Source organism: Xenopus laevis, chromosome 9_10S (assembly GCF_017654675.1).
Source record: "Xenopus laevis strain J_2021 chromosome 9_10S, Xenopus_laevis_v10.1, whole genome shotgun sequence".
In the NCBI taxonomy this organism is placed as follows: domain Eukaryota; kingdom Metazoa; phylum Chordata; class Amphibia; order Anura; family Pipidae; genus Xenopus; species Xenopus laevis.
This window is the reverse complement of record NC_054388.1, coordinates 430,978-455,700: the sequence shown is the minus strand read 5'-3', so window position 1 is coordinate 455,700 and position 24,723 is coordinate 430,978. Positions and strand designations below refer to the sequence as shown.

The 24,723-nt window shown below is 40.1% G+C and overlaps 1 protein-coding gene across 1 annotated transcript in view; it reads right to left on the bottom strand.

Moving 5' to 3' along the window:
* LOC108702458 (signal transducer and activator of transcription 3.2-like) overlaps positions 1 to 24,723 on the bottom strand; it is a 37,637-nt gene that overhangs the window by 2,731 nt on the left and 10,183 nt on the right. Inside the window, exons 11-39 of the mRNA XM_041578974.1 lie at positions 24,264 to 24,323; positions 23,989 to 24,018; positions 23,384 to 23,477; positions 22,996 to 23,043; positions 22,284 to 22,367; positions 21,912 to 22,010; positions 21,519 to 21,797; positions 21,121 to 21,215; positions 20,819 to 20,926; positions 20,032 to 20,158; positions 11,946 to 12,046; positions 11,251 to 11,394; positions 10,590 to 10,734; positions 10,011 to 10,103; positions 9,614 to 9,709; positions 9,435 to 9,516; positions 9,170 to 9,264; positions 7,732 to 7,883; positions 6,789 to 6,947; positions 6,559 to 6,651; positions 6,084 to 6,143; positions 4,607 to 4,636; positions 4,240 to 4,333; positions 3,988 to 4,035; positions 2,051 to 2,134; positions 1,480 to 1,578; positions 1,235 to 1,370; positions 1,092 to 1,144; positions 452 to 546 (exon numbers count right to left, since the gene is read on the bottom strand). Coding sequence (XP_041434908.1) covers positions 452 to 546; positions 1,092 to 1,144; positions 1,235 to 1,370; positions 1,480 to 1,578; positions 2,051 to 2,134; positions 3,988 to 4,035; positions 4,240 to 4,333; positions 4,607 to 4,636; positions 6,084 to 6,143; positions 6,559 to 6,651; positions 6,789 to 6,947; positions 7,732 to 7,883; positions 9,170 to 9,264; positions 9,435 to 9,516; positions 9,614 to 9,709; positions 10,011 to 10,103; positions 10,590 to 10,734; positions 11,251 to 11,394; positions 11,946 to 12,046; positions 20,032 to 20,158; positions 20,819 to 20,926; positions 21,121 to 21,215; positions 21,519 to 21,797; positions 21,912 to 22,010; positions 22,284 to 22,367; positions 22,996 to 23,043; positions 23,384 to 23,477; positions 23,989 to 24,018; positions 24,264 to 24,323 — 2,883 coding nt within the window. The remainder of the gene's footprint in view (positions 1 to 451; positions 547 to 1,091; positions 1,145 to 1,234; positions 1,371 to 1,479; positions 1,579 to 2,050; positions 2,135 to 3,987; positions 4,036 to 4,239; positions 4,334 to 4,606; positions 4,637 to 6,083; positions 6,144 to 6,558; positions 6,652 to 6,788; positions 6,948 to 7,731; positions 7,884 to 9,169; positions 9,265 to 9,434; positions 9,517 to 9,613; positions 9,710 to 10,010; positions 10,104 to 10,589; positions 10,735 to 11,250; positions 11,395 to 11,945; positions 12,047 to 20,031; positions 20,159 to 20,818; positions 20,927 to 21,120; positions 21,216 to 21,518; positions 21,798 to 21,911; positions 22,011 to 22,283; positions 22,368 to 22,995; positions 23,044 to 23,383; positions 23,478 to 23,988; positions 24,019 to 24,263; positions 24,324 to 24,723) is intronic.

The following is a 24,723-nucleotide window of genomic DNA, read 5'->3' as shown; positions in this document are numbered from 1 at the left end:
CCTGGATTGAAGTAACTGCAGCAGCACTCTGTTCTGTGATAAATGATATTTATTCGTGCATCGGCAACGTTTCGAGCTATACCAGCTCTTTATCAAGCCTAACTGGCTTGATAAAGAGCTGGTATAGCTCGAAACGTTGCCGATGCACGAATAAATATCATTTATCACAGAACAGAGTGCTGCTGCAGTTACTTCAATCCATGTGTGAGAACCCTTTGCAGAGAGGAGACAGCGTGCACCTGTGACTTCAAACAGTGATTGGTGTGAGTGTGGCTCTTTACCTTTGAATTGTAACAACTGTACCACTCCGGTTTAACAGTGCTACTATAAGCAGTGGTTGACATTACTTCTAAAAGGGAATTGATTGTAGCTTTAAGATGATTCAAGTAAAAAGCAAAACTTTGTTTTTTCAGGCCTATGGCACACATTTATTTTAGTAAGTAATGCTCACCCTTCATTCCAAAGGGCCAGGACACATTTCTTCACAAGGTCAATGATGTTGTCCAGCCAAACCCAGAAGGAAAACCCTTTGCATGCCATATTCTCCTGAAATATAACTGCCGTGTTTAGTAGTGAGCAGCTACACAAACCGACCATACTCAAGAAATAGAATATCTTGTGGGTCCCATAATTACCATAAACCCACTTACTCTTCCGGTCACTGACTAAGGGTATTGTGGTGGTCTATTTCATAAAAATGTACTGCTTTCATTTTAATGAAGGCAAAAATCCCCTAAGTCAGTTTTATTGTGGACTGGATGTATTTTTTAAAATAACAAATGTTTCTAAACTCCAGTAAAATCCACTGATAGGAATTTTGAAACCATGAGCTCCAGGGCAACTGCATGGACAGCAAAAGCAATTAAGATTCTTTCCCTTTAAGAGGCCTACAATTATAGTATGCGATACCCAATCTAATAGTGCAGGTTGCACACTGAAGCAGCCATTGGAAGCACAAATGTGCTGTGTAGTCTGGAAGAAGATAAAAAGAATGGGAAGGGAGATTAAGGGACAGCTGCATTCTGAACACAAATGCATGCCTGCATGGCACAATCTTTACTTTAAAACTGAAATTATTTTAAAAAAATTACTTTACAGAACTTGGCCCAGGTGATTTGGCATCCAGAATGGTTGACTCCTGGGCCTGTAAGAGAAAATAAGAGTATTGAGAAACACAAAGCAGCAGTAACAACATGGCTTCTTCTATTGTACTGGAAGTGTACAGAATACAGACCCAACAGTTTCTCTGCCAGTGTGGTTAGCTGCTCAATACTTAGGCCACGTTTTGTGGTGGAGGAAAACTGCCAGCTTAGCACCTCTGCCACCTGATCCCAAGTGCCAATGGGGGGCTTGGTAAAAAAGTTGACATTCTGAAAGAGAAAAGAAATTTCAAAAAGGCAAAACAAAGTAAATTTATATTTATTATGCAAGAGGAGGTGGTTAGCTGCAGTTAGCAGGCATGGATGGTTACAGTCCTACCTTTGGGTTGTTGGTCAGCATGTTGTACCACAGGATAGAGGCCCAAGCATTGGGCATCTGACAGATGTTGGAAATCACCACAACAGGCAGGGAATGAGTCTGTGTTAAATGTAAACAATAGATATTTTTAAAAAAAAAAGCAATGTTCAGGAAATAACACCAGTATTATATTATCTAGCTGTGCCGTATGTTGCCAGTAATGTAGGGTACATTAGAATCTACATAGAATCCACATTTACTAGCGTGTAAAGGGTTAATCCATACTGCATTCTTATGTTTTGACACTTTAACACACAAAAAAAAAAAATTCACAAACATTTGAACAAAAGACCCAATTCCCCTGCTGGTGTCCGGTCTGCAATGTGAACCAATGCATTCATCAAAATGAGTGACAAAGTAGAATTAGAAGTATGATCTTTGCAGAGATAAACATACTTTTTTCCATCTGGGGTTAAACAATATGCAGAGTACTTCTATACTTAACGCAGAGAGTTTGTAGATGAAATCAGTGCGTGGTTGCAGGTAAGGCCTGTAGACAAGATGTGTTGGAATGTTAGTATTGATCTCATACCTCCAGGTCTATCTTCAGCCCCTGATGAGAAACTTCTGTCTCAAATGTGATTAGATGAAGTTCTTCTGTCACTATAAGGGAGGCCTGCAAAAAAGAATGAAAACAGACAAATGTAGCCAAAAAGCTTGTGCTTTCCTGAATTCTAAAATGTATTCCTCGTGTCATTTTATTTCCAGACAAATATTCGTTTTGTTTTAAAGTGAAGTTTTCCTTTCATGAATGAAGTTATTTGTATTCTTTTAACACATCTTTTTTTTTTTAAAACACATTTGTTTAATAGACGTATGAGGCTGCTCCGACACACAAATGCAGGTGATATGAGCAACACAAAACAGAAAAGTGAACCAGAGAGGATTCTAGGTATGTGTTTTTTTCATGTTCATGTTTGTTCCTCACCTAGTTGCCCCTCTGATGCTGGGGGCCTGGGCAAATGCCTTCTCCATGCAACTCTCAAATCAGATTTAGTTTCTCTTTCTGTTGCTCTATTGGAAATATTATGAGTTATTAAATATGACTTTCCTATTGTTCTCACCTCCTGGTTCCATTAAGACATTACTGATTCAGATTGGGATTTTAGCTATGGTTAGACTGACTGGGGAGATCAAGGGTGTGGGTAAAGTAGTTTTATGCCCCAAACCTGGAAAATGCTCATTTCTTACAGCCCTGGACACACAAAATTGCACCCTTAGTGCCTAATAATACAGCACTTGCATTCAGGCCATTGCTGCACTCTGCACCACATTAAAACCTGGCATAAGCACTGTCCTTACCATTTGCCTATGTCTGGCTCTGTTGCACCTTGCGCATGCCAATGAATAATATGTGATTTAGGTGGTGGGACATGGGGCACTCATTTGCTACCCTCAGCCTGCCCTTCCGAATCTAGCAATGACAAATGCAGCCAACGCTGTATTCATGGTATAACAGCATTTTTTTTAGGGATGCACCGAATCCAGGATTCGGTTCGGGATTCGGCCTTTTTCAGCAGGATTTGTATATGCATATTAGTAGTGGGGAGGGAAATCGCGTGACTTTTTGTCACAAAAGAAGGAAGTAAAAATGTTTTCCCCTTCTCACCCCTAATTAGCATATGCAAATTAGGGTTTGGATTCGGTTCGGTATTCGGCCGAATCTTTCACAAAAGATTCGGGGGTTCAGCTGAATCCAAAATAGTGGATTCGGTGCATCCCTAGTTTTTTTGCTCTCTATTCTGAGAAAGCAACATCACCTTATTATATAGTGAATAATGTACCCTCTATTACAGGGATCGCCAACCTTTTGAACCTGTAAGCAACATCGGGAAGTTAAAGGAGTTGGGGAGCAACACTAGCATGAAAAATGTTCTTGGGGTGCCAAATAAGTGCTGTGATTGGCCATTTAGTAGCCCCTATGTGGATTGTCAACCTACATTGAGGATCTATTTGGCAGTGCACCTGGTTTTTATACAACCAAAACTTGCCTCCAAGTCTGGAATTCAAAAATAAGCACCTGCTTTGAGGCCACTGGGAGCAACATCCAAGGGGTTGGGGAGCAACATGTTACTCACCAGCTACTAGTTGGGGATCACTGCTCTATTATAATAAATTGTATTATAAAGGCTATAATAAGGAGTTATATGATCATAGCAGAAGGCCAAAGGCTTGAATGCTGTTATGTTATGAAACTCCAAGGCAACTTTTTTGAGTCCTGTAACAGTAATGACATCACAAAGCACTGATTATTTCTGATGACATCACCAAGCACCATTTATAAAGATATCATTTTCAGTAAACTCATGGCTCTTGAGTATTACAAAGTGATGCCCAGTTGCAACTGCTAAAATCAGGCATTCACAATTGCATCTTTTCAATTAGAAAATCATTCAGAAACTCACTCCTATTAAACAATAGTAGATGTGGCATAATAAAGTGGCACATCATTAACCCTATCACACTCACATCACAGTTTGCTCTTCCCCCATTGCCACATCGTTGCTCTTTCAGAGTCTGCAGAAAAAGACAAAACAAGTACAAAGTTTCAGTATCCAAACGCTGATTTGCAACATTAGTTTAGGTTCTGACCGTTTCTTTAATTGATTTTTAACAATGGAGTTCTGAAGCGGTCACATGTACAAGACCAGGTTCCATTGTTTTTAACCACCACAACAAAATAAAATTTACATAAATATTCCCTTCCCTTTTCCTTCTTACCAAGTGTTTGAACTCAGCAGACAGACTCCCATTATTTGATTCCTCCATGTTCATAACTTTGGTGCTTGTACCAAGGATATTGAACTTGCGAGAACTGAATAGTACAAAGAGACATAGTCAGACAGACTAGTAGTAGTTACTGTAGAATTAGATCAATTATGTGTTTTGTAATGAATTGACACCAACGTGTAGCCAACAGTAAATCTTGGTGTAAAGAGTGCTGCAAACTTATGAAGCATTTACAACACTTTTAATGCCAGAAATACTGCCTGAATTTGTCCCATTTGACTTCAAAGGGGTATATTTTCCCTTTCAAGGAGAAGGGGGGAAAAACCCATATTAAAAAAAAAAAACAACTGTTTCTCACCCTCTTAGCGCAGCACCTTCACCCGAATCCCTGCAAAGGAGAAAACAGCATTCATTATACAATGCTGGGAAATAGGAGAAATAAGACCATACATTTTCCAAGGTGCCCATGATAATGTTCTGCTCTACATACTGAAAATTGTGCAAAGAGAGGGACACTCAAAGGTGCGGAATTACAAAACTGCTTTTTTGGGTTGGACTTTTTGTTGCTATAGTCGCTGGGGGAAAAAAGCACAACTTTTCTAGGTTTTATTATGCGGCAAAACTACGACAATTCCAAATCCGAAAATACTCCATCTTAAACCTGTCAAAATCAACGGCAGATGTCACTTTTGCAACTGGAAGATTATTCTTTGATTCAAGGTTTTTGAGGTTCTCTGGTGTTTTTGATACTGCCTTCTGTGCCACAATACGACAAAGTTAATGAATTCACAACGTTTCTGTCACTTTTTCCCGTTCGTGTTTTTTTCAGCTCTGAACTTTTTATAAATGACTGACATTTATGGAAATTGGTTTATTTGTGGTTTCAAAAACCTCTAAAACCACTAAAATTTGACCTCTGATAAAAAGGCCTCCAGGACATGAATATTGGACTCCGCCACTAGTTTAGGCAGGACTCTGGATAAGTCTCTTACTAATCAGACAGGTATCTAATGACAACATGTTTCAATGGCCTGGCTTGTCATATTCCTATTAAGGTATGAAAAAAAGGGTTGGTTGTTATGGATATTTATTTCCCCTTGTGATCTCCACTAAAGAAAGTAATTCAAATCAACTTTATAACCAGAATATTTTACAAAGATTTAAAAGGTCACACCATAATATTTTTAGTGTATCTCTTCTGCAATAACATCCTTTATTCTACGTTAGTCAATTTTAGTTTTACTTTTGCCGTATCACTTTCTATAGCTCTCAAAGTGTCATGATCTTGAATCTTACATGAAATCTATTTCTAACCATCTAACAACCAACCTGAGTGATAGCAGCACTACAAGAAGCAAGAGGTCATTTGGAGTATGGCCAATATGTTAAATGCCTAAACTGAACCACTTAGATATGTCCACTCAATCCCAAAGGAGAAATGCTTAATATGTTGATATTCACTGTAATATTTTGCACAATTAAATCTGATCACAATCAAAGCAACATTCTACATTTCCCCAAACATGATTAAATAACAATCCCATTTAGGAACTGCTGCATGCCTAGTTCATTCATGTTAGCCAGAGTATGAATTATGGAAATTCTAATCTGGCAATGGCCAAAAAACGGATACACGTTAACATTGTGCCAAGATATGGATCAATCATCCAAAACTAGAAATCATACATAGGTAAAGATGAGATTTTATTTCTTCTAATTTGTCTAAGGAAGGAAAGCTATCTGTTCTGAAATCCAAAATGCAATTTCTGCATGCATCCTTCTCATCCATACCCAGCATGGTACATTCTGCTTAGTAAGCAGTGAATAATTCTTACTTGTCAATGCAAACTTTAATTTTCAGTTGGTAATTCAGCTCCGGGAACTTCACCAGCAGCCTGCAATTAAACACACACACACAGTAACTGTATTTACACTGATGCATTCACATGAAAACTGTTCAATACGGTTCAAAGGGAATCTAAAGGCAGATAAATGCTTTGCATGACACAGAGAAGCCTAATGCAAATGTAGCACTTGCTAAAGCATTATACATTTGGTCTATAAAGGTAGTGGCATCAATATGTTTAACACAGACTAGCCTTTTCCTTAGAAGCTGCAAAAAAGGGGAAAAACTGACTCCCCCACACAAGGTATTACAAGATGGAAACTTTAATATCCATTTTTTACAACAGTCAGAATTATTTAAAAGGCAAAGTCAGTAACACCCACATGTATGAGAAATATATGCACCATTAAGGCAATTTCTGAGAAGGATTTCTCCATGTCAAAGGCATTTTATAGGTAACAAACCTGACTTTGTTAGTAAACTGTACTCCTGTCTTGATAACGAGGGGTCGGTCAGGATGCATGGGCATACACGGCTGCCTCTCCACCACAAAGGCACTGTAGGGCATAGAAAAACCCGATTCATAAAATATTTTACAATAAAATACAGCTATTACAGTTGTTGGTACACAACAACACAAATGTCATCACAATATGAGCAAAGGTGAGCAGTAAGAATGGGCAGCTGTTCTCACCTTTTCATGAGATTTCGGAATAATTCCACAATTCTCTCCTCCAGCATGGGTCGGTGCTGAACAATGGGGTCCCCCTTATAGGAAACTTTCTGCTGTAGCTCCTCTAGTTTTCTGATCTGTTGCCGTGTCTGTAGCTGGGACTCAGCCAGGGAAGTTATCCTGCGCAACACAAGGAGTCCTGAAAATTCATTCTACATACACCGGCCTTGTGTACTTCTAACACAGTCTGCAGTTTATTTGCCTGTGTACGGGGCTAAAATGAAGGCCTTCCAGATCAATACTGGGAAATTATAATTATTTGACTTACGTTGACGCTGGCCTTTCTGTAACTCTGAGCCTTTTGTATAATGGTTTCCAGATAAGGGATTCCATACACGTTTTCAATTTATATATTTGTTTCTGTTTTCTGTGTGTGTCTTGAGAAAGTCTCCTAGTGGGACCTATATATGGTCATGGAACTCCTCAGTGGTTTATAATTTCTTTATATTTTACAATAGTTGGAACATTATTCACTATTGAACAACAGAAAGAACCAGCATTCCAATCTTGTTCCACTCTGTGCTTTATTTTATGTGTTGCATCTGAGGTTTCAGTCACTCTTGGGACCTTTAGGGATAAAGTGCACGTGACCTTATTGCAATGTATATATTCCCATTTTCCATTGAAATCAGAGCAAAAGTGACCAATCACATTTGTTATGCAATTAACCCATTACATTCATTATACAATTAGGTTTAAGAAATCTAAAGGTGAAGGCAAAGAGGGCAGCTTTTGTGCATGCAGGTTTACAACTCTCATTTACAGTTCCGCCTGTTTGCGGTTTAATATATATATATATATATATATATATATATATAATATAAACACAAAGACAAACATAGCTGGGCTTAGCCTAAGACCTAAATAGCTCACGAGCCTGTCAGTTGTTAATAAATGTGCTTACCAGTTTTCGAGACGATCAAGGCAAATATTTGGGGGTCCACCAATGCAGGCAATTTGCTGCCAACTCTTCCAGTCAGCAAGCTCCTCGTCTGTCAGATTTTTCTGCACATACTCCATGGCTGACAGGAGACTGGCGAGATCACTAATAATAGTCTTTGGGAAGAAGTAGAAAAGGAGCAAATAAATGTTTTTTTTCTCATTCAACAGGGGAGTAGGTTTCCATTCAGATGTCTGCAGAAACCAGGCACCCTTTTAAACCTCAAGTACAAAAAGAAAGAAAAACATTTGCTACAGTTGTTATCATGAATTTGCTTATATTGTCCACAGTCTGACCAAAATTATAAATGTTAAGGATAAAAAATAAATAATAAATTAAAGAAGGCCCTGTATTTGCCTGACCTAAATAAGAATAACATTCGTAAAACATGTTTATGTAACTTTACAATTATCTAAAACTCATTGTAATAATCAAACTATACCAGCTGGATCCAAAATATCTATTTTTGGAAATTCATGTCATCATTCAATTGCTTTGTCTTCTTCTAAGTCTCCTGACATGCTAGAAAGACAGTTTATATATCAATCCTACCAACTGCCATTGATTGCCAGAAAAGACTAGTAACCAGCAAAAACGTGCAAAAGTAACTCGTTTACACTTCAGCCCATCTTTCCACTCTGGCTTGTGCCATACCTTTATTTTCATATTCTTAAATCTTGATTAAGCAATAGCAATTTCTGCCCCATTTTATAATAGAAATTATTTTGCTTCATCTTCTCTCTCCATTCCCATTCAGTTGGCCATATTAGAATGTGTATAACTATATGAAGCACTGAACAGAACAAAGTAGTGTGACAAGCAAGATGATTATGCACAATATGGTTCTTTTTTTAGGGGACTACCATATACCAAAGAATCTCTTGTGTAAGCGATTTATTTGTGACATGGTCGATAGCAAAGATGTGTGTGGGTTTTGATACTTATTTAAACCTACATAGAATGTAAACCTTCCTTAAAGTCTTATGTTAAGTGAAGATCTTCTTAGGGTGGCCAAAGACACACAGATCCGATCGTACGAATCGAGGATTCGTACGATTTTCGGATCGTGTGTGGCGTGTGCCGGCATCTTTCGTCCGGCGGAGATCGGTCGATCGGTCAGGTTTGATTTTGACCCGACCAATCCCGCCGGAGCTCATGGCACATTGTAATCTGATTGTTCGGCCATACGGCCGAACAATCAGATTACCCCCGATATAGCCATGCCTGTTAATGGCATATCGGGGAAAGATCCGCTCGTTTGGCAACATCGCCAAACGAGCGGATCTTTGCATCTATGGCCACCTTTACTCCAATATTATGCACATATGAAGACTCAATGCTTTGGTTAAAAAGATCCAGTCGTGAGAAATGATACAATATTCAGTTATCAATGACATCTTACTCTTCTCGACTGATCCAATGCCGCCAGCATCTGCTCCAGCTGTTGCATCTTCTGCCTTGTGACCAACTGTTGGTTGCCATTCATCTCAGAAAGGTCTACAGTAGTGCAAAGCAATGACACATATAGTTTAGTAGCTTCTAATTATATATTGGTACTAGTCTTAGGGTCACCCAATCTCTGGTCTTGATGAATAGAACAATTACAGAACCCCTGGTTTTTCTCCAGTGGTCGTTTACTATAGATACATATTATCAATTTAACTCACCATTTTGGCTTTTCAAAGTTTTGTACTTGAAATCAAAGTCATCCTGAAGGTTCTCAACAAGTTTCATCTTCTGCTCAAGGTCCTGTATAGCAAATTGTTGCATTTTGTAGAAACAGTTAATCAAATTGGACAAATTAGGTGGATCTTAACAAGGGCCAAGAACAGAATCCACTTTGTACCTGAACCTTTTTGCGCACGTCCTGTAAATGTTGCTCCAACATCTGTTGCTTTTCAGTGACCACGGCTGCGGTGGGGTGTGATGCCGGCCCATCTTGCTGTATGGAAAGATTAAGGCTGATTAAATATCCCCATGCAATGTGATTGTAACTAATGGGATATGCCCATCACTGCCCAAAGAAATCGCAAACACAATCTTTTTCTAGCTGAAATCAGTGCTGTGGGCTCAGTAGCTGGTGGATAATATTGATTCCTGCCATACCACATGAAGGATGAAGGGCACATTGGTCTTTGTTCCATAACATGAAGCTATTATAATTCCTGACTGACTGATAAGTCTGATAAGTCTAATGATAGTGTTACCTGAAGCATCACACGTTAAGTACAGAATGGCCTCACCTGAGCCGCAGCCCTTTGGAGAAGTCGCCCTTCTTCCCACAGACACCTGGCCACAATACGACCAATTTCCATGGGTTTCTCCAAATATCGGCTCTGCAATAACAAGCACCAAGAGGTTCAAGTCAAATGATTGATAAAACAAAGTCTGACGATGAATATATTTTCTCTTTATTTTAATTAAATATGGCATCAAGGCATCATCTACACATATAAATGAATTTCTTTTCATGTAGCAATGATATTCAATTATATTATAGTAAAAATAAATGACCCACAAACATACTTGCTCTTTTGCTTAAAGAGACAAAGTCACATGGAAATTGTAGACTGGTTACGGCAAGAAATAAAGCTTCTCCCAAACATTCCAGCCGCAATCATTATCCATCTGTCTGTGATTACTAAGTTTCATATCATTTTGCACACATACACATAGCTAATGTCAACTTGAAGAATATTACAGATTTATCTAACTGGAAAGCAACCATAAAAAAACAAGGTGCAGCAATTTGTATGCATCGGGTAACTGGCAGCAGCTCAGAAGAGAGTGGAAAACGTTCAGCTGTACAGACACTTGGTTACCTGCAGGAACAGTTTAATCCGTCGCAGGTTGTGTTGATAAAGTACATTGGATTCCTGCAGAAATCGTCTGTATTGCTGCTCTATCTCCCCCAGGAGATTGTGAAACACCAACGTGGCATGAGACTCCTTACTGGCTGCAAATGCCCTAGAAACACATGAAACAATTAGGATATAGATTGTGCCAACTACTTCTATCCCACGTACAAGTTCAGCAAGTAAACTTCTATACAGTATATACCACTATAACAAAAATGATTGTGCAACAAATGAACAAAACCAATGTAAGGGCTCTGCGCAGCTTCATTTTGGCAACAGACAATGTGATCTCTGCTACGATGGTCTGTCTAGGAACCACAGAAACAAATAGGGCCCCCTAAGGGCCACATTAAATTGCTTGAGCAGTAATCATTTTGCAGCTTCACATTAGAGATATACAGAATACAAGGAAAGAAATAGACTCAAAGAGATACATATTAAATGCAGGGTTTAGAAGCTGTAGAGAAGTTTCCTGATTTGTGGGCAGTAAACCAAATGCTTAATATTGAACCCATTCATCCTGAAAGCACGGGTGCATGCACAACAGGCAATTAGAATGTGCCCGAATCAGGTCTTACACCCTCTGCTCCTTTGTTAACATTTGACATTGTGGCAGGAATCTCACCAGTCTTGGCTCTCAATCCACGGGGCAAGGAACTGGCGAAGCTCCATTGGAAAGCTGTCACTGTAGAGCTGGTGTAACTGCTCCAAGTATCTGGTGTCCAGCTGCTGCAATTGGTTCCACTGCGCCATCGTCTGCCCCCGATCACTGAATAAAACAAGGGCACAAGTTATTTCACAGAGAGGGGCACCCTTGCTTTAATCAAATCTTACACGCAGGTCTCACACAGCATATTACAGCAATACTATGATTACTAACAGACAAACCCAAATGCTGAATGTGTAAATTCTATCATACCTTACACCATTGCTTCCCAAACTGTAGGGCTGTGCCCCCCAAGGGTGCTCAGAGTATATTGCAGATAGATTTGGGGAGAATACCTAGTTTCTGTCGGCCGCCAAATTAAGGCCAAATATTCAATCCAATTGTAACTAAAATGATTGTGTACATAATGAGCACACACAAAAGCCTTTACAACACGTCAGTAACCTCGCTTCTGAGTGCTGATCCAAGACAGGGGAGACTTAGGTAATATCAATTTCGGCTTCTTTATTTAAGCACACATAGTCAAGATTGTGGGGTGCAAAAACGAACGCGTTTCGTGCCTACAACTCGGCACTTCCTCAGAGAGTTTTTGCAGCCCACTGCTGTAATCTTGACTATGTGTGCTTAAATAAAGAAGCCGAAATTGATATTACCTAAGTCTCCCCTGTCTTGGATCAGTGCTCAGAAGCGAGGTTACTGACGTGTTGTAGAAGCTGGTAAGGAAGATACCGGGATCTCGCGAGAGCAGCGACCACTGGGGCACAGACATAAGGTTGAGCTCCGCCATTCACAACGCTAATACTTTCTGCTACACACAAAAGCCTTCCCTGCTAAATGAATTCCATTTAATAACTGTAAGGGTCATTTTGACCCAGGGGAGCACAATTGCAACTGGGATCTGGATGAAACCTCTGCCAGAGAAATACTGTATCATTTATACCACATTCATTTGACAAAACATATATAGACAAATATATTCACAGACACTTGGTCCCTACTTAAAGGAGCATAAGACTCAGGGACACCGTATTTGCACCAATCTCTTCGTAAACTTATCCCATACCCAATCCTTACTCAAATTATTCTATATTATACTGAATGTTTTGGGATCCAGAAATCTGATACAAGACTGGATATTTGGTATCTGGCAAATGTACATTAAGGGAATGGATATATGTGATCTTGGAAGAAGACAGAATGGATATTGATTTCTCTGCCAAAGAGGATTAAATGTATTAGAAATCTGCATTTACATGCAAAGCTCCCATTATTAACTTCTCTCATTTCGTTCCTTGCAGGCTGCTCACTGCCAAATATTTCTTCAATTGTTTCCCAAGAACAGCAGCCGCTTCCAACACTGCATTTTTCAGGTGATATTCATATTCTTTTCCACTTGCTATAAACATGAATTTTACCCTAGGCTGGAACTAATTTGCAGAGAGTGGCCCTGTCTGATGTACGAAGCTTTACATAGGAGATCTCTGCTACAGCCTGGCTGGGAAATAGGGTGTGGGTCCCTGGGGCCCTTTGTATTCACAGAGTCTACAAGGGACGATAGGAGCAACCTGATACATTTTATAACAACTGAAGCAAAATCTTCCAAAAAAGCCCTATACATTAAATATGAATTCATATATTGAAAGACTTTGAAATGAATGGATACGCACCAGCCTATGGGAGGTTATTTCTGTGTGTTTTTGGCACAAGGAGAGAGCCGGTAGCTGTGGAATAATCCATGTGTCTATAAAGTCAGTAACAGGAATGGTGTGTATATATATATATATATTTGTGTATATAGGACACAGGAGGGAGAGTTCCTGGTACAACAACTCATTTCCAGTAAATGACAATAAGGAGGAGGAGGAGACTGACTGTAAAGCACAATGAAAACACTGGCCAACCCAAGTCACTTTTCTGCTCACGCTGACATTTATATATTATATATATATGATTTGTATAATAGCATCAGGCAGATCAGTGCAGAATGTGATATGTACAAATGCATGTCTAAGCAATAAAAGATTTCTATAACAGATATATATATATATATTAGTTGGCAGACAAGAAAGCAGTTACAGTACAAGTTCACAGCAACGGGTCCCCTTGTGATTTAGTCTGTTCAATAAGAACTCGGAGGAGCAATGTATTTGGATGGTGCCGGACTGTAGATAAAAAGAAATCCATGGAGACTCAATGGCAGCAGAGGTTCAATATCCATGAATAAAAATGTATGATATTTATATAATGGACAGCAATCCGGTGACATTTCTCTCTGGGAGTTGCCAGTTCTGTTTCTGCCCTGGAAAGCTCACACTCGTTTCCTGAAGGATTCAGCAGAAATTGCTCCATAGCATCTGTTACCCTTTCAGGGCAGAGACACATGGGCAGATTCGAGGAGATTAGTCGCCCAACAAAAATTCGCTTTGGGGCGACCGATCTCCCTGAACTGCCTTCCCATTGGCTAGAATGAAAATCACCGGCGGAGCGATTCGTTTTCCGAAGTTGCCTGAAGTTTCCTTGTGAGCGACGTTGGAAAACGTAGCCGGCGGGAAGCAGTTTGAGGAGATTAGTCGCCCGAAGAAGATTAGGTTTGTCGCCGGGCGACTAATCTCCCTGAATCTGTCCCTGTGTGATTTTGCTCTCAAGGGGCCACTTTTCAACATGAACTCAGTGAAATGGCTTCAACATTTGTCATTGGGAAATCTCTCATGAAACCACTTTGACTTTCTCATTTGCTGCCGCTGCTAATGATCAGGCCCCAGTGCATATAATGTCCCCCCTCTGTACAATGAGCTGCTCCTTAGCTCAAAGCCTAACGGAGGCTGCAAATGAGGCTTTGTTTATACAGAGCTCATGGGCTCCCTTACAGCAAAGGAGAGGGCGTTCAGTTAAACAAATAAGACAATTTTACATGATGAGAAACAAGCACATTTGGGGAGGGGGGGAAGGATTTTTTTTTTTTAATGAAACATTTTGAAAAGAAGTCATTATGTAAAGAATGTAATAAACACACACACAGAGCCAATGCCATTAGCAATGTGTCCCATAATAAAGGCAAGAGTGACTGGCTGTAGTTGGGACTTGTAGTTCATCAGACATTTGTTATGGAGCAGCAGTAACACACCCAATAGAAGTAGAAAAGGGGCTGTGCTAGTTAAGGCACTAAAACATAAGCGCAAAGCCGGAGCAGTCACATCATAATAATAAGAATAATATAAGAATAATGGCAGCGGCCAATCAGCGCCCTCGGCTCAGCGCATCTTGCCCTTACCTAAGGGGGGTGTTCAGCCGTTTCCCCCCACAGACAATTGGTTGAGCCGCGGGTTCCCCAGTGAGAGGCGCGAGTTGTTGTCAGTGCAGGTACAGCGGCCGCATCTCACTCACTAGCGCCACCTGTCTGCAACTACACAAACTTCACTCAAGCTACTGCGCACGCGCGCTCATACCGGAAGCACATCTCACTCACTAGCGCCACCTGTCTGCAACTACACAAACTTCACTCAAGCTACTGCGCACGCGCGCTCATACCGGAAGCACATCTCACTCACTAGCGCCACCTGTCTGCAACTACACAAACTTCACTCAAGCTACTGCGCACGCGCGCTCATACCGGAAGCACATCTCACTCACTAGCGCCACCTGTCTGCAACTACACAAATTACACTCAAGCCTTCATACCTCCCAACATTTTGGAAGTAAAAAGAGGGACAAAATTTTTTTTCCCGCACGTAGCGCAGCAATTTTTTGACCACACCCCTTTCTGTGGCCACACCCCCTAATTACCATGTTTGTTTTACAAAATTTGGCAGGTTATGAAAGTTTGAAAATATTTCTCCTTATCTAAACTGTGTTTTTGTGTCTCAAAATTGTTACAAAGTATCTTATTTGCACCTGTTAGCTGTTCTGGGCTCTCTGCTAAAAGCCAATTAAGTGAGAAACTTTGTTTCTTTTTCTGGCTGTTCAGTGCAGAGAAAAGAGGGACTTTCCAGTACAAAAGAGGGACTGCGGGTTGAGCTGTCAAAAGAGGGACTGTCCCTCGGAAAAAGGGACAGTTGGGAGGTATGCTCAAGTTACTGCGCACGCGTGCTCATACCGGTACAAGAACGAGCAGGAGGACATAGTGAGTGGAGGGAGAGGGAGGGCCAATGCAAATGTGACTATGACAGGGAGCGGGGAACCAAGCTCAAACTTCTAATGTCTCTTCCCGTATCTCTGTGCTGTCCTCCTCCATATTCTTCTATGGACCGCCCACACCAAAGCCCCGCCCCCCGTGTATGCTTCAACCATTTCACAGGAGGATGTCCTCTGGCCTACAAACCCCACCCCTTTGCCTCAAAGCCCCTCCCCATTCCCACAAGCCACTGCCTGAAGCTTTACAGTAGGATTCTATGTTCTACACTGGCCAATCCCAAGTATCTTTCATTATTACCCACCTTCTTCTCACTCAGCTTTCAATTGGGGACCCTAAATAGATCCACCAGACAGGGAGGAGTCAGAATCAGTTGGTCGAGTGACTGAAGGGGCAGATTTACTAAAGGACAAAGTGCAGCAACGTTTCGCCAGAAATCCCATCCACAGGGAAATCGGCGATTCACAAGAGGCGCAAATTCACTTGTGAGATGGTCTGTAGCATTCGTTCACTCTCTATCGCCAGGCGACTTTTCACTCTGTCCAATGGTCGTTACTCCGCCAATTCACTAAAGTGCGGATTTTACTCAACGTTACCTCTTTCACCACATTTCTGCCACCTCAGACCAGGGGAAGTGCTAAAATGAAGCAAAATCTTCCTCAATCTTCTGTCACAACAAAAAATGTAAAAATTCATTAAAAATAAACCGCTGGCAACTTTTCCTTTTTTTGAAGCGGGATTGGCTGCTAAAGTCCCAATTTAGACTTTTTTTTGGGGTAAGCGGTTTTCTCCAGACATTTCATAACATAGGGAACATTAATTTTACAATGGGCTCATGTGTAGGGCACTTTTGTTTCTTTTTTTTACTATTTAAGTGTTCATTACGTTAGGAACATCAGCACCACAACGGGATGACACAGAATGAAGCCCAGGAGCTCTGCCTTTTCCATATCTGACAGTTCTTCTGGGTCTTCTATAAATGTGCCCCTCAAATGTGCCCAAAACTTTTACACACATTGCCTGGAACTCAGTCAGTGTATTAAAAAAAACTCCCAGAGGTCCATGCAAATGTGTTGTAGGCCTTTATTTAGGAATTGATTGTAAGCAGTTTGCACAGGAGCACAGATTACTGATGTCCAACATGGCACATCTGCATACGTCGAAATCATAATACTGGTTCAACTGTTTTGTGGCCCCTGTTGGAACATTTCATGGAGCCAGATACGGTGAGAATTATTGGCAAAACCAGTGTTGGCCAAGAAAACCATTTAGACAACTGGATAGAGCGATATCTCCCAGTGCCAATTAGGCACCATCAGGATAAACGTTTTTTACAAACAGATTCCACTAAGAAAGGTACAAAGCTTGGAAACCATTGACGATAACCTGCTGTATAAGGGACTGTGTAAAGGGAATGCATAGTTCATTGGGAAAATACATTAACACACAGTTACTTTAAAATACTTACTTTGGGGTCAAGGAAACTCTTGTTATTGACCAACCCGGGGGGTCCTGAAGGAACCCCACCATTCTTCATCTATTATATTCCTGTCAAGAAAATTTGAATATTTGTCGTATCAAGCCAACAGGATGAGTTTGCTTTGAGCAGTCGGACGCCATTGTGCTCTGTTGGATGATAGTGCCACTCAGCACCGAGCACTAACACCCGTCTAAATCCTGACTTGCCTGAGAGAAAACATGGCTCAAACACTTATTTCTGTAAATCTGTAAAGTTTTATCAAGCACTAACCATCAGAACATTTACAAGAAGAATAGAAAGATTAAAAAATATCGACTTTACATGAAAATACAAAGTGCAAACTTCTTAAAAAAAAGCTGATTCTTTAAGGCTTGGAGGAAGTCTTTCTGTTGAAGGGATACGTGTGGTTTTGAGCTAAAAAAAAAAAAAAAGCAGTGACATTGCACAACAACAAACAGTAAGTTACCAGAAACAAAACTCATGGAAGAAACATTCCTCGGATCTTAGACCTTCCTGGACCTTCGCTGTGATATGTTGGCTTTGAATATGGACAAAAAAGGCATCACTTTGATAAAACTGCTTTATTGTAGTGTCTGTCCTGCTGATTAAGCAAGGTCTGTAATTGCCATTATTTCTCTAGTTTGTTAGTTCTGCCTTGGGATTGAGAAGCACTGCCCAGTGCCACTTGATACGTCTCCCATTCCTAATTCTAAGCTCTCATTCAGTTCACAGCAAGTATTTAGGAGTGCTCTACCCTCTTATATTCACCTGTGTAGGTCCAGGTGCTAGACCGGAAGACCTCTGCCTGCAAGCTGGGTCAACTTTTACATCCAATGGATAAAATCCAGTAGCACACTGGTAATGTTGCAAAAATCTTCAGTGATTTATTAGCCCATATACAAACACACAGAAGGGCAACGTTTCGGGCCCTACTGGACCCTTTATCAAGGCTTGATAAAGGGTCCAGTAGGGCCCAAAACGTTGCCCTTCTGTGTGTTCATTCAGTTCACAGTCACAGTAATATCAGTTTGAAGTGGAAACAGAAGAGTTGTCTTTGTTTCAAGCAGTGCAACATATACAGGGAACACATCAACAGGGCCATATGGCAATCTTTCCTGCAGCACCAAAAACCTTCAAAAAAAGCCTCCAAAACTGCTAAACAGGGACATCCAAATACTGAGCAACACAGACAGACAGTAGGGGGCAAAACAAGGGGTGATATAAGCAGTAAAATCAAGGCTGTCTGCTTACACTGCTAACTGTCACACTAACTAGTCCCAGCAGCCTCCGCTTAGTGAGCATTTCCTTCCCCGTAAAAGGCACCAAAAAGAAAGGACACTTTTTAAGAACAAAACCTAGCAGCCTTGCAGCAAAATGGAGGGGACACTCTCCAAACAGCTAATATGTTCCACAGCATTGTACTTATATTACACAAGAATACAGGCTGCACTGCTTTCTCTTCCCCGGCAAATAGAAATAAAGCAGAATTGAGAAACCAAATAAGCGTCAGCTCTGGGTCAAAAACTGTACAGCCTGTGGATAGCAGGGTAATGAAGGCACTATACATTGTTATATGTTATATACATTATTATTCTGATTTTAGCATTTTGAGAAATTGCAATGCAACCATTTGCCACAAATGTAACCTTGAAGTTCAAAAGCAGATCTAAAGAGATACATACAAAAGTTTGTCGAATGTAACAATAAAAATGTGTGAATTATTGCACTTTTAAGAAATGATAAATAGAGTAGAATGTTTATGTACAGAAATGTGTGTTGATAGAACAATCACATATAGGCCACTGCCTTTACTGACTTGCAGGTTTACTCCTCCATTCAGAAAAGCAGCGTTATACACATCTCGCATTTATTTCCCTTATTTATATTGTTTACTGTTTATATTTAGCTTATAGGGTTAGTGTCACCATTGCTTTTGTACAGCTTCATTCCAAAGAGACGGCATTTCTAATTTCTTTCATTTAAGGGCTTTTCTGCAGCACTTCTGTGGCTTCCTATGGAGGGGCAAGAGTTGAATCAAACAAATGTTTCAGCTACAATGTACATTTTTCCCCAAGAAATGGTGTTTAGCTTAAAATGCAAAGAAAATGTGCTTCCACCAGAGGCAATACTCATTCCCTTACCCAAATAAACCAGTAAATCAGCACATTTTGAGAGCTTCTACTGTGAATAATATAGAAAACCAAATATAGAGGTTGCAAAATGATCCATAGATCTCCCTTCTGTGCTATACACAGTGGTACAATGCATTACAGGTCCCAATAATGTGGCTGAGATAACAAACAAACGGATACAATGGTTGTCCATTAGCAGCAAGTCCAAGTGGAAGGTGCAAAAAGCAATATCACGCTGACCTAAGTTGGTAATGGCAAAAAATAGGAGAAATGAAGAGAAGAAGCAGGTCACATGGGAGAAGATGCACATTCAGATGTTAACTCCATATCAAACGTGAGGGTCTCTGTGGATCCAAAGAGGAAATGGTGTTAGCCAAAATAAAAGTTCAATATGTTAAACAATTGCTAAAAACAGCTGTTTACAAATAAACAATTCTTGATCATTATATCAAAGGTCGAAGTGAAAATTCAAATTAAAAAAATTTCAATTTCGAGCTAATATTTGTGTACTTCGACTAGGGAATAGTGCAAATTCGATTTGAATTTGATCAAAATTAATCATGTACTGTGTCTTTAAAATTCAACTTCAACCATTCGTCATCCGAAACCTGCCGAATTGCTGTTTTAGCCTATGGGGGACCTCCTAGAACCTATTTGGAGTCAATTGGTGGAAAATCAAAGGGTTTTTTTGGGAAAAACTTTGAATCGCACAATTCGAATGTGCTTTTACTTCGATTCGTACGATCGAAAACTGACCTATTCAATCGAAAAAACCTTCAATCTAATTTCGGTTGGTCTTTTTGAATTTGAAAGTTTTCCAAATTCGAAATTTGACCCTTGATAAATCTGCCCCTAAGTGTTCATAGTCTAAATATTCTCTATTATTTTACATGTATCCCCATAACTTGCACACGACCTGACGCCTGGCCTCCAGCGAAGCCTTCACTAGTATATTTCCTCTTGTTTGTACACAGTCAGCTACACTCCTTATCACATACTGTGCCACATAAAATCTTACCAAACTGGTTTCCAGCACTGGATTCTGCCCCTTCCCCTGGAAACTGCATCAGAGAATCTAAAGTCCGAGGAGACATTGGCAAATCTAATGTGCTACTACATGTTGTCCTGGTAAAGAAAACAGAAATAACATCAAATAAATGCATAATATTAGCAAAACATAGGCATGCAATGACCCATAGACCCAATAGCAGGGCAGGTAATATGAGACAATGCAGATCATTCAGCAGAAAGTAAGGACATAATCAAGTCCTTGAGGAAAGGCTAATGGAAGCCTGAAACGTTGCTGTATTTCTGTCCGCGTAAAGCCCTCTATTAAAGACTTTTTAAGAAAAAATTCCATTTGCCTGGTGCTGTCTAATTGAAAAGTGTTCCTGAAATTCAGCTGGAAGTGGTTGCCTGAGACGTGCACCACATTATATTCGGTTGGTCAGTGCTGACTTCTTATACTGTAGACCAAAGCTAAACAAACAAATGCACAAAGGCAGATTTCAGATGTTCTACACTTCGGATCCCATCTGCACCCACCGCATTTAAAGACTTTGTTTACGTCTGTTGGTCCAATGCCATGTTTCTTTGTAGGAACAAGTCAGTGGCAGCATTCTCTTTATAATTAGGAGCATTGAACTGATGACATATCCATAAAGATAGAGCGAAGACTATAATTAAGGGTGTGATGCAAATGTCCCTACCCATATTAAAGATAGCCCCTGTGTGTAATATGCCTGTACAACATGTGTAAATATTATGGAGCTCAGCACGCTCTACATGCCCTGTATGCAATGTACCACAAAGACATTTATCCACAGAGATATAAACGAATAAGTACTTACGGGGTAACACAGATAAACTTGGTCTTTAGATACGGAGCAGTGCCTAGGAATGTACAACATTGCACATGTATTATCAATGAATGATCTCATAAGATTTTCTCTAAACCCTACTTTTCAGAGTACACAGGTTGTCTAGCTGGAACCAAGTACATGGAATGAGCATCTCTAGAACAGTTTTACCCCAATCCCAGCATACAAGCATCATTTGCAGAGAAAAAGAATTTTAGAAATGCTCACCCTTCATTCCAAAGTGCCAGAATATATTTCTTCACAAGGTCAATGATATTGTCCAGCCAAACCCAGAAGGAAAACCCTTTGCCTGCCATGTTTTCCTGAAATACAATGGGCATGTTTTGCAATGATTATATTGAAAGGAAAAGATCCCGTGTGATTGGCATAAGGCCACTAACATTATTGGCTTTTGTTAAAACCGAACAGCATGGACAGCAATCAGCTTGATTATTTTTGGCTTTAGGAAATGGCCAATATCAACTGTAGGTTGGACACTGATGCAATGGGTTGCACAGGTTACTAAGAAATACAAACGTAAAAGGACTACTAGGGGAGAGGCTTCTATGACATTGTCAACATTAACCTATGATACGTCATTTTAAAACTGAATTTAGAAAAATTACTTTACAGAACTTGGCCCAGGTGATTTGGCATCCAGAATGGTTGACTCCTGGGCCTGTAAGAGAAAATAAGAGTATTGAGAAACACAAAGCAGCAGTAACAACATGGCTTCTTCTATTGTACTGGAAGTGTACAGAATACAGACCCAACAGTTTCTCTGCCAGTGTGGTTAGCTGCTCAATACTTAGGCCACGTTTTGTGGTGGAGGAGAACTGCCAGCTTAGCACCTCTGCCACCTGATCCCAAGTGCCAATGGGGGGCTTGGTAAAAAAGTTGACATTCTGAAAGAGAAAAGAAAAGAAATTTCAAAAAGGCAAAACAAAGTACATTGATGTTTATTATGAAAGAGGGGGTGGTTAGCTGCAGTTAGCAGGCATGGATGGTTACAGTCCTACCTTTGGGTTGTTGGTCAGCATGTTGTACCACAGGATAGAGGCCCAAGCATTGGGCATCTGACAGATGTTGGAAATCACCACAACAGGCAGGGAATGAGTCTGTGTTAAATGTAAACAATAGGATCAGTTGCTTGTTTAATGCACATTGACCTGGCCAATTTGATTTATAAACAATCAATCTCTCTCGTTCTTCAATATGAGCACGCAGGGCAGCCGTGCAGCGTATTCAGCCACTCATTGACTTATAAACCCTAACCCTAATAAAAATACGAAGTAATGAGTAATGGGGAACAGAAAAATGAACTGTTTCATTTCAATCATTTCAAGAATTAACTGATATTATTAGATGATAGTATTCCTTTATTTTTATACCTCCAGGTCTATCTTCAGCCCCTGATGATAAACTTCTGTCTCAAATGTGATTAGATGAAGTTCTTCTGTCACCATAAGGGAGGCCTGCAAAATAAAGTAAATCCATTTTTAATCACAATTTAGTAAATGAGTTAGAACATTCTGAAGTATAGTTTGTGTGTAGTCTAGTTTATGTGCTATACTAAATCAATATGTTTCATTCTAATAGAAAACCCCTTTTTAAATGAAGCTAAAGATTAAAATGTGTCCTTGGTTGTGGGGTTTAATGCCCTTTATGAAGAAGGAGGAATGAACATGCTGCACAGTTTACGGTACATATGCTTCAAGCTCTGCACCAAATCCGGCATTTAGTGTGTGGAAACTGAACCCTAACTGGTAAGTTTTGTTATTTAAACAATATATTGGGGTTGCTCATGCACAAATTAGGTTTTGCATTCTGCAATCTGATATGTATCCAACAATTGGTTTATTTTATTGAGCATTCGCCTATTACAGGTAATGAGCCTACAATGGGCCAGAGTGCAGGTAGTGGGTGGTGAATAAGAGGAATTACACTCATTGTATAGTTATAATCACTGCCATATGCAGAGGAGAAAGTCAGGTGAAATTCCATGAACAATGTGCAGAGAAGCAAAACTCCAGGGAAATGTGCAAGTGGTTATAGTGACTGGGATAAAGCTCCTGCTCTACATTATTACATTTACACACTCACATCACAGTTTGCTCTTCCCCCATTGCCACATCGCTGCTCCCTCAGAGTCTGCAGAGAAACAAGTAATCAGACTGATGGCAGGTTATAGTACAGTATTTTACATTCTGAACAATGAAATGCAGAAGAATCAGACCACATTCCATGAAATATTCCAGTTACTCTAGTGCAGAGTGCCGTGGTGGGGGACATAATGTAGCCCAGTTCTGTCCCAGTTCAGATGGATAAGCACCAGGCTCATTCCAGAACTTGGGAGCGCTGACAGTTTGTATAAAGGCAACAAGCAATGGTCATTGCACTCTGTTCCCACTGACTGGGCCGGGGTTCTGCTGTCTGCAAATTAAACCCGATGTCTTTTGCTTCCCTTCCCAGCGAGCAAACGTCTTCTTACCAAGTGTTTGAACTCAGCAGACAGGCTCCCATTATTTGATTCCTCCATGTTCATAACTTTGGTGCTTGTACCAAGGATATTGAACTTGCGGGAACTAGAAGGTAGAAAGAGGCAGTCAGACAGATGCACAGTCTTTCTTATTATTTCTTTATAGTCACAGCGGACATAATATGGGCAGAATATATTCCTCATTTTCTTTCTTAATGCAAACCGTTTTAGTTTTAGCATTTACTGTCTCTCCTCTTGATACCAGGTTGATTTGTATAAAGCCATACAATGAGCTCTGTATAAACAACCCCCCAGCGGCAGTTTTTAGGAACAGATCATTATAGAGAGGGCTTATCCGTGGACTGTTTATTTCACAGTGGAGGCAATACGCACACACACATATTTCTCCTTTACAGGCAATGCACAGCATATCATTCTTACAATTAAGCACATTTTTTAAGATTGCATCTAACATGGGCTGTCTGCGTGCTGATATTTTTCTTGTGACATCAATGTTTATCTAACATTGTATTTTTATTACAATAGGGCTCATTTGCCATTTACCACTGAGTATCATAAAGGGCAAGCAAAGAGCAATACACACACAAATGCCTCACCCTCTTAGTGCAGCTACATCACCGGAGTCCCTGAAAAACAGAAAATGCTATTCATTATCCATTGCTGTGAGCACGTGTAACTACTGCTGTATTTATTCTTAATGTTACTTCTAATATTTATGTCACTTTAGATAAATAGGTGCTTGCAACATTATTATACCTGGTTAACCACAATGTTATCACATTTCCTGTGATTTCCTTTCGCCCAAGGCAAAACATAGTACAGCATGTAACGATTTAGCATTGGAAATCCATTATCAGTGAACAATTCTTACTTATCAATGCAAACTTTGATTTTCAGTTGGTAATTGAGCTCTGGGAACTTCACCAGCAGCCTGAAATGAAACACACAGTGTCATGTAAATGAAGACCAATATTGCACTGCATAAAACAAGTTGTAAAAAGAAAGGCAGATAGAAATGTGTCTCAAAAGAGCAAACAGATTTTTTTATATTTAATTTTGAAATCTGACATGGGGCTAGACATTTTGTCAATTTCCCAGCTACCCCTGGTCATGTGACTTGTGCCTGCACTTCAGGAGAGAAATGCTTTCTGGCAGGCTGCTGTTTTTCCTTCTCAATGTAACTGAATGTGTCTCAGTGGGACATGGGTTTTTACTATTGAGTGTTGTTCTTAGATCTACCAGTCAGCTGTTATCTTGTGTTAGGGAGCTGTTATCTGGTTACCTTCCCATTGTTCTGTTGTTAGGCTGCTGGGGGGTGATATCAGTCCAAC